The following is a 17,525-nucleotide window of genomic DNA, read 5'->3' as shown; positions in this document are numbered from 1 at the left end:
TAAGTTCAGTGAGTGTTACGTGTCATTACTTACCATTATATCTCCCTATTCAAATGTAGTTCTAGATTTCTCTCTAATTCACTCTTAAACTGTCCTTTTGCATGTATATTTTTATTATGTCACCTCAACTCCTTCTCATAAAGGATTAAAAAGTAAATAAATCCTTCTATTTAATTCTGTTAGCCCATGGCTTTATGTTTCTGTTTCCAAGAGTGGACAACTCTTTGATTTCACATGAAAGTAAGACAAATTACTTTAGTTTTATTTACTACTGCCTTCCTGAAATTAGTTCAAAATGAACGTTGGTCCCATTGTTGATACAGCTGGGGTTAGATATGACCATGATTGCTTAGAATGTTATAATTAAGAATATTATTCAAAGAAATTGTGTGCTGGGAATAATAACATCAGACAAACTCAACTTTTAGGATTCTTTTAAATGGGATGCCATGAAAAGAGTTTAGCCATATTAACAATATTTCTGTCCCCTCTTTTGCATAGATTTTCCACTGACTGAAGGCAGTACAATCACTCCTTTATGCCAAAAAGGATACTTTCCCTGTGGGAATCTTACCAAGTGCTTACCCCGTGCTTTTCACTGTGATGGTGTGGATGACTGCGGGAATGGGGCTGATGAGGACAACTGTGGTGAGTTTCCCCACTCAGCTCCAGATGCCCACCTCCCCTTGTGAATGCCCTCAGAGTGTGCGTGGACCAAATAATAATTGTCCTGAAAGGAAAGAGATGATTTGGTATTCTCCAGGGAATCCTACTGTAACACAAATAATTGCGCCCCAAATTTATTTGTGAGATGACCAGAATTTTCACAGGTAGAAGTTGCTTAAATCAGAAATATAAAATTGATAAAAATTGAAGTCATATTTTGAAATCTACTTGGATGCCCATATTCTAATTTTAAATGTCTTCTTATGACTACCTCTTTTTGGCTCGGTAATTTGGTTCAGCTACAAGAATACCTTTCATAAAGTGTGAATGGACTCTGTCTAGAGAATGGATTTATTGAACAGATCTATATTGAGTCCCCACTATGTGCCAGGGGCTGTTCAACTCACCCAACCAGAGCAGGCTTAAGGGAGAGGAGGTCTTACCCTCAAGGAGTTCACATGGGCAATGTGAACAAGGAGGACAATAAACCCGTACATAAATAAATGAAATGTATTTAAATATTAATATTTATTTAAATAATAAATATTTCAGAGAGTGGTAAGTGCCACAAAGAATAGAAAACAAAATGATAGAATAGATGCAATCAGAGAAAACCTCTCTGAGATGATAGCATTTGAATTGAGAGCCAAACCATGAAAAATTGTAGAGAAACATAGTTTCAGACCAAAAAAAGAGCAAGTGCAAAGGCCCTGAGGCTCAGTGAAATAAGAAAATATGTTTGTGGGACAGAAAAGCCAGTATGGCTTGAGCAGAGTGAACAAGGATATAGTGGGTGAGGAGGTGACAGAGGCCAGATCACCAGAAGTCCTACAGGCCATTTCAGATCTGTATGTTGGGAATGTATATATTGTCTAATATAATACTATTTTTACTTGAAGAAGTATATTTTTACTTGAAGAAGTTGACATGTCTAGTTACTGAGCTAATGAGCGAGTAAACACTAGAACCCAGATCTCCGCAATTTAAAAAATCCTGTGTGTTTTCTACCACACAGAACTGCCCTTCCTTGGAATTGCCCAACTAGCAATCAAAGTGAGACAACATCGTCCAGAAAAGCCAGGTGTCTGTCTCTAGAATCTGCTTTCCTGCCCTCGAGTATTCATGCATGCTTCCCACTCATGGAACCTACCATCCTCACCTTCTGTGGATCATTCATGCTCCTCTTTGGGATGCAGTTCACGTCCCCTTTTCACCTGAGACACTTGACTTCCCTGGCCCCTCTTCCCTACCCTGAAGCTCTCCCACCGATCTAAGATAAGCATTTTTTCTCTCTGTTTCCACGGCATCCTGCTATACCTGTATGGTCATACTAAGGGCTGCCTTGTCTCTTCACTGTACTTCTTTCACGAGACATGAACTTTTTGAGAAGAGTTCTTCTTTGTGTCTTATTTGTTTTGGTGTCTCCAGAGCCTAAGACAATAGAGTATATCATAGGTGCTCAAACACTGCTCAGTGATGAGGGCAGCTGTCAGGATGCCAATAGGAGTCAGTCAAATGTTTGGCATTCCCTCTCCACTGCATGGGAATCAGACACCCTGCATGTTTATCTACCTCATGAGGGTGTTCTGAATGCAAATAAAAATAATTTGTGTGAAGGCATCAAATAGAATCATTTGAAAAACCATTGTGGGTATTAATAAAAAAAAAATAGAAACGAGTTAAAGGTTTCAGGCATCAAAGGGGACCTGTGGAAAACTATTTAAATTTACCCTTCTATTTGTATGAACTTTAGTATGGTGTATTATAATATGTATCTTACCATTTTAATAGCAAATACTGAAGAAATGATATTTCAGAACCAGTCTTCTCTTTTAAAAAGAGTAGAATTTTCTTGCAGAAAAGGAGAAAGGAATTTGGCAAATAAGCATGTTGTGTCCTCGGACACATTGAGAAAATATGATTTCACTCCATAGAAACAGATGGTCTTAATTAAAAGGCACTTTGCTTTTGCTTTATTAAGAAGGTCAGGTGACACATATTTTATTATTAGTCATTAAACCTATCAAGTACGTAACTACATATACATATGCAGCAATATGCAGATGACAAAACAATTCAGATTGTATTTTCTTCTGAGGGTTTCAAAATTAAAGATGAAACATTTAAACTGTCAGCATTAGAAACAAGTAACATTTTTCAAGATGGATATATATGTAAAATAGTCATCTATTTCCATTCCATATTTTTCAATACACACATTTGAAATATTTGTAACCTCAAAAAAGGGGAAAACTCCAAATGTTGGCCTAGCTTTTTCTCCCTTACCATCTATGTTATCATTCAATTACTTAAACTGATTTTAACTGATTTCATTATCAATTTCTTATACTTTTGTTTTGTAATTTGATATTTGAATTATAGAATAACTGACACATATTCATCACCATTTCGCAGGAGACACTAGTGGATGGGCGACTATATTTGGCACAGTCCATGGAAATGCTAATAATGTGGCATTAACACAGGAGTGCTGTAAGTGGTATTGATTCAAAGACTCAGTATCAGCTTTGTGAGCAACATGATTTGCGGTGCATGGATTCATATGGGGAGTGTGATTAAATTCCCTCTGGAATTTCAATTTCAGTTCAATGTGTTTCACTGGTCAGCTGCTCTGTTGTCTGCTGTTGTCTGCCATGGGACTGAGAGATGGAAGAAAACAGCGTGCTTTATTCATGTTTATTTGATGTATTAGCCTATGATTACCAGAATATATAGATGTTCAATAATTATGACAAATAATAAAGATCTTTTTCCCTTTACTGAAGAAAGTGTTTCAATAAAGATATTGAGCACCAACTACTTTCCAGTCCTTATGTTAAGGACTGAGTGTACAATGATAAATAAGATGTGGCTGCAACTCGCAAATAGTTCATACTGCAGCAAGAAAGACAAATCCTCATGGAAGCAGGGAAGGTACAACGTAGTGTTAAACTGCAGGAATGATGTTTGCACAAGGGAATGTAAAAAGCCCATTGGAAGAAATGAAGACTGTGTTAGGGGTGGGGAAAGATTCTCAGAGAAGATGACATTGAGATGGACATAGAAGTCCCTGGATGAAGGAATGAGTGGAGGTAACAGGACAAGCTGGGAAGCAAGATCTGCAAAACACTGGGGTAGGAAGGTGTAAAGATCACGATGTCTTTCCCAGTGGTTCTGAGTGCATGGGGCAGAGGAGCTGGAGCTAGACCTAGAAGATGAGGCCAGCCCATAAAAGGTTTTGGGTGCACACTTTAGACATTGGCCTCTACCCTGTACATAAAATCATGTCTTTATACATACCTATGTTACATACATGCATATAATGTATATATAGGCATAATTATGAAGGTGCATGTACAATTATGTATGTATAATATTATGTATATATAATGCACCTACACTAAACACTATATTAACACTATATTATACACTTTGTAACAACCAGTTTATAATCACCACTTACTATATGCTTTCATATACATCACAGGAGGATCAAATATAAAAATGATAAATTAAAAGTTTAAAAATAAATATAACTGAAAGTTCTAGTATTTTCTTCCTGAACCACAATAGGTCACTTTGTATGCATCCTATTGTGCAGATCACTGCTGTACACAATTTTGGGCAATCACCAAAATTGTGGGCTTATTTTCTTTTAATGAATAGGCAGAAGCACATGATAAGGGGCGTGTGTGAGACAGAATTATAGAGAATGGGATAGAACAGCAGTCCTCAGCCCTGGGCAACTTTTGCCCCCAGAGAACATTTGACAATTGTCTGGAGACATTTCGGTTGTCACAGCTTGGTGTTTGCTACTGGCATCTAGTGTGTAGAGGACAAGGATGCTGTTGAACATCCTCTAATGTACGGACAGCCCCTCACAGTGGAGAATGAGCTTCCCCAAATGTCAACCTTGCCAAGGCTGAGGAGAAAGTATGGTGAAAGAGATACTAATCATTATGTTTCCTATAATACTTCAGACTAATACTCAGAATCTGAGCCCAGAAAATGTCAGTGAGAAAAGTGAGATAGAGAGAGATGTAAGAAGCATTTATAAAGAAGAATCCAGAGTTTATGGGTATCACTGACTTACAGGTGAGGGATCTATGCTCACATTGCTGGTTTAGACAACAGGCCCAGCTTGACTACATTGGATTTTTTTATTAGGAAATAAAAGTTTCAAACACTAGGTTTTCCATCTAATAATAACCACTATTTTTAATGTCAATAAACATTGAAGTAAACATTCTGAACTCAGCTTTAAGAAGTTGAGCTAATTAGCATAAACTTATAAACAACATAGAATCCAGAATTTTATACACTAGAATACATCTTTCGAATTAAGCAAGTACTCAATAAACGTTTGTTGAATTTACCAAAATTCAGTGAAACTGATTTTTTAAAGTTTGGATAAAGTGATTTAAAGGAAGCAGAGCAATTAGAAAGAACTTATAAAGATTTAAATACATAATAGCAAATATAAAAATTGGAAAATAATCCTCATTTTCTTAGCTCCCATCAAAAGAGTTACTCATAGGATCAGAGGCAAAATCAAGTGCTCCATAAATATCACTCCTCTGTCTCTGTCTCTGTCTCTCTCTCTCTCTCTCTCACACACACATACACACACACACACACACACACACACACACACAGTGTGATTATCTGTCCTATGGGACAACTTGGCCCGGTTTCTCCTTGGATTTCTCACTCCTTTATATGACATTATCTTAATAACTATGTAAGCTTCTTCACAGTAAATTCAGAAGTTGGTTTTTTTTTTTTCCCTTCAGAATGTTTCAGATAGATGGATCTTTGGTTCTCTCAGCCTTATAGCTTCTCTACAATTTTTGTCTTCCACTATATCTTTATAGGAATGAAAAACAAAGAACCACAGTAAGAGGGGATCTAACTTGGTCGATTTTAATAAGGCACAATGGAGGGTCTCGCAGAAACTGCATCTCTTTTTTACCAGCTCCAGAAGTTTGAAAGGGGAAAAAGAATGAAATTTAATTTTAATCAACAAGCATTTGTTGAGCAACCTCTTTGTGTCATGCAATTCAATTAAACTGACACAATTATACCCATTACAGATTTACTCCATCATAATAATGTTTTTCATCGAGGAGAACTTAATCTTGCTTCACTATACACTTTTTTGCCATTTAAACCTTTCTGTGGTTTCTTTCTAATCACTTGCTAAGTGCCTCTGAAATGACCACTGGAAGCTAGAACTGAGATGAAACATCACATTAGCCTGTATTTGACTAGGTGAGAATTCTTACTTGCTTTTATTATGGGCCCATATTAGTGCCCTGAAGGTGTAAATGTTATACATTCAATGAAGAGAGAACAATATCATTTATTAGAGATAAGGTCATAATTAAAGAAAAGTATTTTTTCCCCAGTGAAATACTACTCTTTTGCCCCCTAGTTCTAAATCAGTATCCACAACCCTGTGACTGCAAAGGAACTGAATTGGAATGTGTAAATGTCGGCTTAAAGTCTGTGCCAAGGATTTCCAACAATACGACATTACTGTGAGTAGAATTCACAACATGCTGATATTTGCCTATAAAGTCATATGAAAACCATGTAGTCTAATCTAACCTCCCCTTGTTCTGTTTTATGTTACTTGTATACTAGCAAAATAATAGAAGCTCCCTTTAAACCACCAGCCATCAGAGAATTCCTCACGCTTCTTCTCCAGAGAAAACAGGTTTTAAAGAGTGTTAGATTGCCTGGATATCATTTAGCTCACAAATGTCTGTGGTCTGGAGTGTTCATTTCAGTTACTTTCTGATCTCTTGTTTTTACCAAAATGCCAATACTGTACAACTAAAGATGGAAATAAAAAAGAAAACCACTAGCTTATTTTCTCTTGTTTTAAATAGTGATAACTGTCCAAGTTTGCAAAGATATAAAAGGTCTATGAAGCTAGCTGTGTTATCACTGTGGAAGTTTTCCTGTACTTTGTAAAAATGTTCTGAGAGTCTCAGAATTTACAGTCATGTTATAATTTGAGCAAGTTTGATTTGGTTAGGATTATCTGTTGTTTTTGTTGTTGTTGGTGGTGGTGGTGGTGGTTCTGTTTGTTGTATTTTGTTAAATTACCCAGAGAGTAAAGATGTTAAATCACAATAGACATTCTAGTCTATGATACTAACTGGCCAGACTTGTCAAATGTTTGCAAACTGCTTTAATTTTGTTTTATGGACTTCTTATTCTCATGTGAGGAAATTTTCAGTTACTACAGTCATTTTCAGATGTGTGTTAAGTTGCATGGAGTATCATTAAATATCCTGTTTTCAAGCATGCACTTTCTAGGGATAACTTTGGTTCCCCATTATACCCATAATGAAGTCTGCTTTAACTGTTATTTTAGGTCTCTTAAGAAAAACAAAATTCACAGTCTTCCAGATAAAGTTTTCATCAAATACACAGAACTTAAACAGATGTAAGTAGCTATTAATAGTGCTTTTATGAAGAAATCCTTTTGATGTTTTATTTAAGATGCCTTTTATCTTTTTATTTTTATTTTTTTAAAGATTTTATTTTTATTTATTTGAAAGACAGAGATCACAAGTAGGCAGAGAGGCAGACAGAGAGAGAGGGAAGCAGGCTCCCTGCCAAGCAGAGAGCCCGATGCAGGGCTCGATCCCAGGACCCGAGGATCATGACCTGAGCCGAAAGCAGAGGCTCTAACCCACTGAGCCACCCAGGCACCCCTGCCTTTTATTTTTAAAATGAAATATAAACTTGATAAGCTTTATCAGGTAATTTATTTTTCCAAATGTAATTAATATTAGTAAATTAAGCTTTGAAAACTAGCATATTATCTTTCCATTTCATAATTTAAAGTAGCTGAATTGATTTTATTTAAACTATTTTTAGAAAATTAAATTGGAGTTGAGATCAGGCATCTCCATAAGAAAACACATAGTTCCATATGAATTTCCAAGATCATTTGGAAAATGATATTGTAGATTCAGAGGCACTTGATGCACTTTTTAAAGAGGAATGTTAGTATACACCAGAATGTTCAGATCATTTAGAATACATAATGAAAGAATATAGCCTATCTCCTAGGATAATATGAACAAAACACAATCTTAGTGAAATCAGTGATATTAGCATATCTGAGAAAAGAAAATGTTAATAAATACAGCACAGTCAGCAATGAAGAAATCGTAGTCAGCGAGAAACAAAGTATCAAGATGCTATCTTCCAAGAAAGAAAACCAGGATCTGGGAGATATACTCCCTAGAGAAGTCTATTCTGGAGGACAGGGTTGGATTGTTAATTTCCACCATAACTAGCATGAACTATCTTTTGATGGAGATTACCTTTGCTTTGATTCCTTGCTCACCAAGCGATGTTATGATGAGTGCATTAACTTCCCAAATTATTCATACTGAAGTATTTGGGCAGTTATCTTGGATAGGATATAAGAACATTTCTATTGGTGAAATTGGATACCTCCTATTTAAATAAAGAAATTGAGAATATTCAAATGCTCATGAATTTGCTTACTGTATATCAGTTCCTCTGAGCCCCGTCAGTCTGGAATAATGAAGAGATCAAGTTTTTATACTTGCCAAGATGATTGTTACACTAGATTTAAAAATTAACAAGGTAGGGGCACCTGGGTGGCTCAGTGGGTTAAGCCACTGCCTTGGGCTCAGGTCATGATCTCAGGGTCCTGGGATCGAGCCCCACATCGGGCTCTCTGCTCAGTGGGGAGCCTGCTTCCCCGCCCCCTCTGCCTGCCTCTCTGCCTACTTGTGATCTGTTTGTCAAATAAATAAATAAAATCTTAAAAAAAAATAACAAGGTAATGTTGTAAGGTCCCTTGGCAGTACAATCATATTGTTTTATCCTTCAGTGTAGAAAGTTTCTAGAAATGTGAAATATGTTAAAAAGAATAAAAATAATCTGATCTTTGGATGATACTGGACAGACGTATTTGGTTTAAAATGCCATCAACAATTCTATGCTGTTCATGAATTTTTTTTGTTTGTTTAAAGATTTTATTTATTTATTTGACAGAGATCACAAGTAGGCAGAGAGGCAGGCAGAGAGAGAGAGGAGGAAAACAGGCTCCCTTGTGAGCAGAGAGCCCAATATGGGGCTCCATCCAAGGACCCTAGGATCCTGACCTGAGCCAAAGGCAGAGGCTTTAACCCACTGAGCCATCCAGGCGCCCCTGTTCATGAATTTAGGTACAGATTTTCTCATATAGGAAAAGAAGTCACTGAAGGAAGTCCATGAGTGAGGTAGAATCTTATATGAACAGAGATAATCATGCCTGCGTTTGATTACAGCCTTTGTAAATATCATCTCACATCTCTATAAATACCATCCTGGAGCATGTGGTCATGTTGACATCATCACCATGGAGTGGCTGTGCACGTTCTCTGGGTTTCCAGATTCCTCCAGAGAGGAAATCCTCACTATACTGCTGCTAATGTTACTGGAATTCCTTAGAATCACATGTTCATTCTATGAATCCATATTGTGCTTGCAACTGCCAGGATAATGCTCAAGGGAGGAAAAATACAATAGCAGAAAGGAAGGGGGGAAAGGCTCATGCTGTAGGGTACCTTTTTCAATTCTATGATCTAGAGTCATAGAAAGTTTATGAATTTTTAATTAAATCTTGTTATTCAGGAGGCAACTAAAGTCTGCAATGGTTAAATGATTTAACTAGGATCTACAACTAGGAAGTGGAAGAGCCAGAATTAGAGCCCCTATCTTCTGATGCCCGATGCAGTATTTATTTTATAATAACCAGAAACTAGAGATGGAAAGAAATCATTCTAGCAACAGATTGAGTGTTCTACTGATCCATACTGTCCTACCCCATGCAGAACTCCCTTCTCTATGTTTGCCCTCTTAGTGGGGACAAATTGACTTCTGGGAAGGCAGAGCCATCACCAGAGGATCAAGCAAAAGACAGTTAAATTTCAGCTACTCAGACCAAGTCCTTTTGTGGACCACTTATTTACCGTAGTATAAGCTAGCCCACTTAGGGGAAGAATATGGAATCACTCCTTTTGATAATTAAGGCCCCAGTTTTTCCCAGCAAAATAACATAGGGATTAACCTTAATTGCCCAGATCAGCTGGAAAATTATCCAAGTAAATACTGACTTCTACTTTGTATGAGAAAGCCTAGGGGCCACATCATCACCCAGCAGAGGCTCTCTCAATGCAAGCTGCTATTTGATGCTTTCTAGGCAGGTTGATTCTCCTGGAGACTGAGAGAAAAGAGATCAGGAGACCATCATCAATAAATATTCACTAACTATCTATTATAGGCAAAGTACAACACAATTCTTTTTATTTATATAGCACTTTTTAAAGTTTACAAAGAAGTCGGCATTTGGAACTCCCACTTGGACTTTGATCCCCAAAATCTGTGAGGTCGAGGCAGACATCATGAGATCCTTTTAGGAATGAGGATACCTACTCTGGAGAAGAAGGGTTGTTTGCCCAAAGGCAGCCAGCTGACAATTATTAGAGTATGGCCTCAAACCCAGACCTCTGACTGTGATCCTTTGAAGCTTAGTTGCATGGTCCTGTCTCAGAATATTGTTACTGTTGATGAAAACATCCATTAACCAAACTTTGATTTGAAAATAACTCAAGTTCTTCATAAACATTACCCAAATATCGCAAAGTAGCTCATGAGTTCATGAGTATCCCCAGGCCCTTTTCTCCTCCTTCTCCAGGCCCTCGCCTCAGACACACCCTTCCCTCCAGTCTTACTCTCGTCTTCTCCTTCCCCATTCTGCATTACAATAACCCAAATAACCCGTGTCACAAAGCCCAAACCATGCCCAAAAGAAGGTGTCCGGAGAATGGACAACCCCCAGAACCCTTGGTGGCATTCAACAGGAGGGTAAATGCTGAAGAAACCACATGTTCATTCATTCTTTCAATGAATATTTCTTGATACCTGTGAGGTACCAGGCACCTACAAAAAAGCCCTCTCTTCATGGAGCTTAAGGTACAAGGGAGGAGGATAAATAATAAAATTAAAAATACTTAGTGTATTACATACTGATTAGGGCCATGGAGAAAAATAAGCCAGGAAGGGAATGAGAGCAAGCCGAGGAAAAGAAATTTTAAGGAGTGTTAATAAATTTTGTCCTGTCACAAAACTCTATACTACTGGCAAAGCTTCCCATCTTTCTTAGGACTTATGCCATGAAACTGATCAGAATACACCCAATCAACCATCCATGTAACTGTTGGTATTTCAAGCTGGTTATTATTACCCTGCACACCCACAAGTCTCTTCAAGCAGAATTCTCCCCCAAAAGGACCCGGTTTCATATCTAATCATCATTCTGGTCACACTAATCTGTATATGTTCACCTACATTTGCCTTACATGTAGTATCTAGAATAAATGCAATATTTTCACTGTGACATAACCAGAGCAGGGAAGGAGAAAGCTAGCAACACTTCCTTCCTAAACTCTATATGCCCTAAGCTTACATTTGCTTTTTGGTGGCTACTTCATTCCCTTAAGTCCTACCAATCATGCCTCTAAAATTCCCAATCCCATGCCACATTTGTTTCCGCTCAGGGATGGCTGCTCCATCCTGCATTTGTACACTCGGCATTTGAGAGCTAGTGGTAGGTCCATAAATTTATCTCAATTCAGTTTCATGTTGTTAGAGTCAGCTTTTCTTATCAGACTGTGAAGAACTTTTTGGAAAACTCAATGTATTCGCTGTATGTATTTCTAGCATTCTGTCATCTGAAAATTAGATGAGCCACCTTTCCCAAATCATGCATAAAACATTGAAGAGGACAGTGCCGAATACTTTTTCCTGACTCCTCCATCATCATCCTTCAAATAATGTATATTGTTCTTTATCTTGTCCATAAAACCATCATAAAGCCATTTGATCAATGCCTAGTAGACCTATAAGCAAGGTCAGGCACATAGTTGTTTGAATTTAGGACTGATCAGTTTTTCAAAGAAAAAAAATCAAGTTGGCCCAACATGCCCTGATTCTCATGTAGTACCCTGTTTACTCTCTCTCTGAGGCATTCACAGCCAGTGTCCGAAATAGCCTGTTCTGTGATCTTGCCCACAGCCAACATCACGCTCATCATTCTATGCACTGGGATATATCCTAAGAGATCACTGAATCTTACTTTGAGTGAGTCTGTGGTCTAGAAAGCTCTAAATATTCAGTAGATTGAGGTCAGTTTGGCATCCCAAAAAAATAAACTTAGAAATCAAAATGAAATTTTAATTGCCAGATGACTAAATGTTGTTCAACTTAGCTGAATGCTTTTACTGTTGATCAGATTACTCGTTTTAATAACCTTTTAAAATATCAAGACTTTCTAATGTTGGGGGGAGGACATTTAAGATGATCTTTCAGAGAAATAAAATATAATTTATAACATTGATGTAATACTCTGTCACCACTACCGTGGAAACCAATAGCAGTTCTCCTCCCTATTGTAACATAAACCTTATATAAATTAGAAATTCCTACTTAGACATGGTTCTAGGTCAAGGCAATCATTGGCAACAAAATGTAGCTCAAGGAGTCTGCCTGGTTCATGAATACAAAATGTTGCATTAAAAAATAGCCTATAAACATGCATGTCATTAAAGCATTTATTTGCTTTAGTTTCAGGTACATAAATTCCTGGCGTTTCTGCTTGAAAAGTCCTGACAGCTGAAACAGCAGGAATTCATGAACCAGTAAGTTATTCTTAGAAAAGCCATTCAATGTAAAGTATATTAAATGGGCTCATATCTCATCTCTGAATAAAAAGAGGACACCACTTGCCAAATTGTCATGTTTCCAAATTTTCCTTCATACTCACTAAGTTTCTGTTCTGCAAAGAGAAAAGGGGATAGCACAGGATCATGTTAAAATTCACTAGCCTACGTCTGAGACAGGGGACTTGGGACTCTGGTTATCTGTGGGGAGCCAGCAAGCTGAAGCCAAACCAGAAGACTAGAGGCTCTTCGTTATTTAAGGAGTTGGAATCTTAACTCATATCAGGGAAGGCAGAGAGGCTATACATGTCCAGTGAGTCATGCAGATGGAAAGCACAAAGTCAAATTCACAATTTATGACTGCCCATCTCTTCAAGATTGAGAGCATGTAGGTAAAATGTGCATTCCACTTTTGAATTCATTATCTTGAATAAAATATAAATCGTACTAGTTAGGTGGTAAATCTTATCTTCATGAGAAACTTCAATATACCTGTATTATAACATTATATTCTTTTTCTATTCTCCTTTACTATTTTAACATAATTCATTATATTAATTTTCATTACATCACTCAAGAGCTCTGAAATGCTAAAACAGATATTGATCTATATGGATTCATTCTATTCATAGCAGAACTTGAAAACCAAAAGCACAACTTACATTGCAATGGGAAGCATCTCTTCATAGACATGGTGGAGGGGGAGAAGGGTTGGAAGGGTATGAGGTCTCTATGGGTTTCAAGTTTACTTTGTGGGATTGAAATTGATATTTTGTGTATCTATGGATGTAATGCCTGTGCTCTGTAGTACCAACATTTTCCACTTGGCGGTACATAGAGAAAATGACAATATTTAACGCTTAGGGTAATAGATGCATTAGCTGATAACTGGGTACAGCATCTCCGCTTTACCTAGCTACCTGAACATCTGAGAGCTTCAGCATCCTGACACACCTATAATGCCTTCATGACTCAACAGCTGGGAAGCTTAGCTAGGGAATGAATAGTTACATTATAACAAAATTCAGAGTACAGTCAGATGCTGAAGGAGAACATGTTCTATGAATAGTTTTGCAGTGAAGTACTCTAACAATCAAGAAAATGTTGTATAAGATTAAAGAATCAAATAAAATAAAAATAAGAGATAGGGAAGCCATTCAAAAGACGATGTAGTCATTAGTTACTATTATTACTGGACATTTCCTGCTCCTAAATACCTTTAGAAAATATGAATGCAAGGTTAACCTCCCATTGTATAATGAGCACAGGAAATGGAAATTATTTGCTTAGATACTCTCAACAGTGCTAGTATTGAATATTATATTGCAAAATTGCTTCAGGGGTTAAGTAAATCATGACCTGGTGAGCTGAAGTAGATGTATTAGCTCCGGTTCAACTACTCGTGCCATTCCTGACCTTGAGCACCTAATTCCCTTTGTGCTTCTCATTCTGCATCTCAAAATAGAAAAGAATAAGACTTGCCCTCTCCTTTTCCCATGGGAATAGAATGAAGAGAAATGGGGAATTAAAGTTAGAACCCTGTCCTGAAAAAATAAAGCTCAACAGTGAGACTGGCTGGTCTCACATGGGGCGTATCTCTCTTAAGTCAGAATAAGAAAACTGCAAAACAAAACCACTTCGACCCTCAAACTCATCACACATGAGCTCAGCAGTGCAAACCAGAGATGGCAGAAATCTCACTGCATGGGTGCTAGCGGGAAAGAAGAATTAGCTAGTTCACAGCCATCTCTCATGGGCAACGCCTCTACTGCCCAACATAAAAGTAGGACTTGGGACTTTATAAGCCAGTTTCACAAACTGTTTTTAGATGAAGAAAGTGCAGACCACATTCAACAACTTGATAAAAAGCCTAAACCATAATCACATGACTCTTCTATCTTATTCCAACCAGATTTCTTCAGCATAATTGTATTACACACATATCCAGGAAAGCATTTTTTGGATTACATAACCTGCAAATATTGTAAGTAACTTCTTTATAATTATGAGCACAATTTTAAGTGAAGGTTTTAAAGGTAGAATGGTCATTTTTGAAGACTTGACTTATCTATAGCGAAGTGGGAGGAACTGTTATCACGAAGTACTTAGATTAATTATTATGCTAAAAGAATTATTAAAAGATTCCTAGTTTTACCAGCTATAAAAGCTCTCCTTAACCTTGTCTTCTCAAGTTTGGGTCATTTCCACAATGTTTTAGCATTTTGTTTTTTCTAACCCTCGCTAACTTACCTGTATGTTTTCTTAAAATACTAGTCTACTAAGGATGGAACCAAAAACGACAAAAGCAAAAATAACCTACTCTTATACTCTTAACAAAATACAATATTCCACCCATTACTTTTGGCCATTGTGCTGGTCCTGGCCCCAGGGTCGCACACATTAGGCTTGTTATCTGTATCTCCCAGTTGTTCCTTGATTTCTCCCCCTCTTCTTATCCAGTTGGGTGCTTTCAGAAACAGATGTCCATACTCCATAACCATCAGCAGCAGCTCATATTCTAATTATATATGACTAAAATGGAGTACTGAGTTTGCTTAATTGACTTGCTCATGCTATTTATAGGTATCTCAGCCACAACTGCATTACAACTCTCAGACCCGGAGTATTCAAAGACTTGCATCAGCTAACTTGGCTGTAAGTATTCCAGCTTTTCCTTCCCCAACAAAAGATCAGTCTTGATGATATACATCAATGCTTATAGTTTCCATCTGTTTATGGATCTTGTTTATTATACTCATTTTTCTGTCACATAATCTGGAGCATTTTACCCAAGCAACTCATATGGTTAAGGTCCAAGTTAAGGAGTTTTTTGATTTCCAGAACATTCATAGAAAGGTCTGAAAATATGGTAAGTTGTGGTGTTTCATTACTTTCCAGGCTAGCCACCAGCTCTGTACTGAGGAGTCCCACATCAGATGTTTGTGTTTTCCTCAGAAAAATAAACATGAGGCAGTTAGAAGGCTCTATGTGTCAGTTTGCCCATTTTCTGTAGGTTGGTCTGGCCTAGTAGAAAAGCCAGAACTTCAACTAGTCCTAGTCCTTCAACAAGTCCTAGGCTTAATGTTCCAGGCAACTTTCTTAATCTTCAGAGGCTGGCTGTTTTTTTCTCATCTGTAAACTATAATCACAGTTCCTTTCTAAAAACAATGTTTTGAGGATTAAATCACAGAGCATATATAAATGGCCACATGGAGAGCTCCTGGCATATAGTAGGTGCCCAATGTCACTCCCTTCTCCAAATTTTACCCTCAAGGAACCCTGAGAGTAAGAGGAAAGGGTACCTGGCTTCAAAGGCACAAGAGAAAAGAAGGCATATTTCCCTTTAGTCTATTTCTTTCTAGGAAAATACCATATATGGTTAGAAATGGTGATTTGGGGGCACCTGGGTGACTCAGTGGTTTAAGGCCTCTGCCTTCTGCTCAGGTCATGATCTCAGGGTCCTGGGATCGAGCCCCACATCGAGCTCTCTGCTCCATGGAGAGCCTGTTTTCTCCTCTCTCTCTGCCTGTCTCTCTGCCTACTTGTGATTTCTGTCTGTCAAATAAATAAATAAAATCTTTAAAAAAAAAAAAAAAAAGAAATGGTGATTTGAATATATGAATATTTCCGCTCGTTCACCCTCAAAGCTCCTAATGAGTTTGTTTGTATAGACCTTATTAAATGTGTCATTTAAACCCCATGAAACCAAAGAACCATTTGTGATTTCCTAAGAATTTTTTTTTTTCTCACTCACTCTTCGTTCAGTCAATCAGTAGGTCAAAGCTTTCACTGAGTCTGTAGTCAACTGATTAACAATTCAGCTTGTGCTGGACCCAAGTATCCAAAGGTGAAGGGTGTGACTCGGGTCTTGAAGTCCAGTGGGAGGTGGATGCAGGCAGAGAAAACAATCAGGACAGAGCTTGTAAGAACTGGGGTGGAGGGTAGTGGGAATGAGGAAAGACCCAGGGTGAAGGAGGGGCTTTCAAGGAAGAGGATAGGGACCAAGTATGGACGGGCAGGTAGGAGGAGAGCAGGTGTTGGGGGAGACAGGATTGTCATGAGCCTTTTCTTGTTTCCTGGTTTTATTTCATAAATGTCTCTAACGTTGGAAATGTTTGTGATATGTTTTCTCAGAATTCTAGATGACAATCCAATAACCAGAATTTCACAGAAGTTGTTTACTGGATTAAAGTCCTTGTTTTTCTTGTAAGTGTTCATTTACCCTTCAATACATCTGTCTATAAATTGCAATGACATCTAACACTAGCTTTCAAAAAGAGCTTTAAAAAACTCAAGCCTGCTAACATTTTTATTAGTCAAAACCTTTCCTGTTTGTCTAACCACAGTTACTGTTGCAGTTCCCTGACCATGGCTCATGGTCAGGAAAGCTGACCATGACCATTTAAGCTTACTGGTTGATTGCTTTTTGATATCCTTTAATTTCCTTTAATCCTAAAGCATGTTTGACCTGCAGTGGTTAACCAAAGGTAGTGTTCATTTTTATCTGCTTACTACATTTAAATCTATCAGAATCTCCTGGGAGTTCAGCTCTGACTACACTTTTAACAGAGGGAAATGTGCCTTTGCCCAGCAAGAGTCACTAAAAATTCCAAAATCTTTGTCCCACCAAAAGAGTTATTCTCATAATTACATTCTCACTGTTTATTAATACACTGGAATGATTTATCAGCAGGGGATTATTATATTCCTTTATAGTTGATCATATAGCATCATTATTTTTCCATTTGCCAGAAGGAACCACAATATCATAAATTAATCGTGCAGCTTAACATGCTGATGAGTTGTCTTCTTTCCCCCAGTGCCCCCTGCTGTCACTTCTTAGATTTAATGCAGTTTGCGATGTGGCCTTTTAATACTATAAGTGATTGATGTTTCCCTTAAGAAAAAATTCTAAATGTAGGATGCTAGAAATGATTGCAAATTAAAAGTTTACAAGGAAAATTACCATGAACTTCAAAATTATTACTCAATATATACTTTGGTTCCATCTCATAAAATTAAACTGTCCAATGTTTATTCCCAGGTTATATATCATACTTTTGTATTCATAGCTTCTTTGACATCTGCTTCCTTTTCCACACA

General features: G+C 37.5%; 1 protein-coding gene across 1 annotated transcript in view; it reads left to right on the top strand.

Annotated features, from left to right (window-relative positions):
• Positions 1 to 17,525, top strand: part of RXFP2 (relaxin family peptide receptor 2) — a 57,777-nt gene that overhangs the window by 15,975 nt on the left and 24,277 nt on the right. The window contains exons 2-8 of the mRNA XM_032314842.1: positions 502 to 648; positions 3,082 to 3,159; positions 6,101 to 6,206; positions 7,052 to 7,123; positions 14,335 to 14,406; positions 15,006 to 15,077; positions 16,557 to 16,628. Of these exons, the coding sequence (XP_032170733.1) occupies positions 502 to 648; positions 3,082 to 3,159; positions 6,101 to 6,206; positions 7,052 to 7,123; positions 14,335 to 14,406; positions 15,006 to 15,077; positions 16,557 to 16,628 (619 nt within the window). The remainder of the gene's footprint in view (positions 1 to 501; positions 649 to 3,081; positions 3,160 to 6,100; positions 6,207 to 7,051; positions 7,124 to 14,334; positions 14,407 to 15,005; positions 15,078 to 16,556; positions 16,629 to 17,525) is intronic.

The sequence above is a fragment of the Mustela erminea genome, chromosome 15 (assembly GCF_009829155.1).
Source record: "Mustela erminea isolate mMusErm1 chromosome 15, mMusErm1.Pri, whole genome shotgun sequence".
In the NCBI taxonomy this organism is placed as follows: Eukaryota; Metazoa; Chordata; class Mammalia; order Carnivora; family Mustelidae; genus Mustela; species Mustela erminea.
The sequence above is the reverse complement of the archived record's forward strand: the minus strand, read 5'-3'. Positions and strand labels throughout refer to the sequence as shown.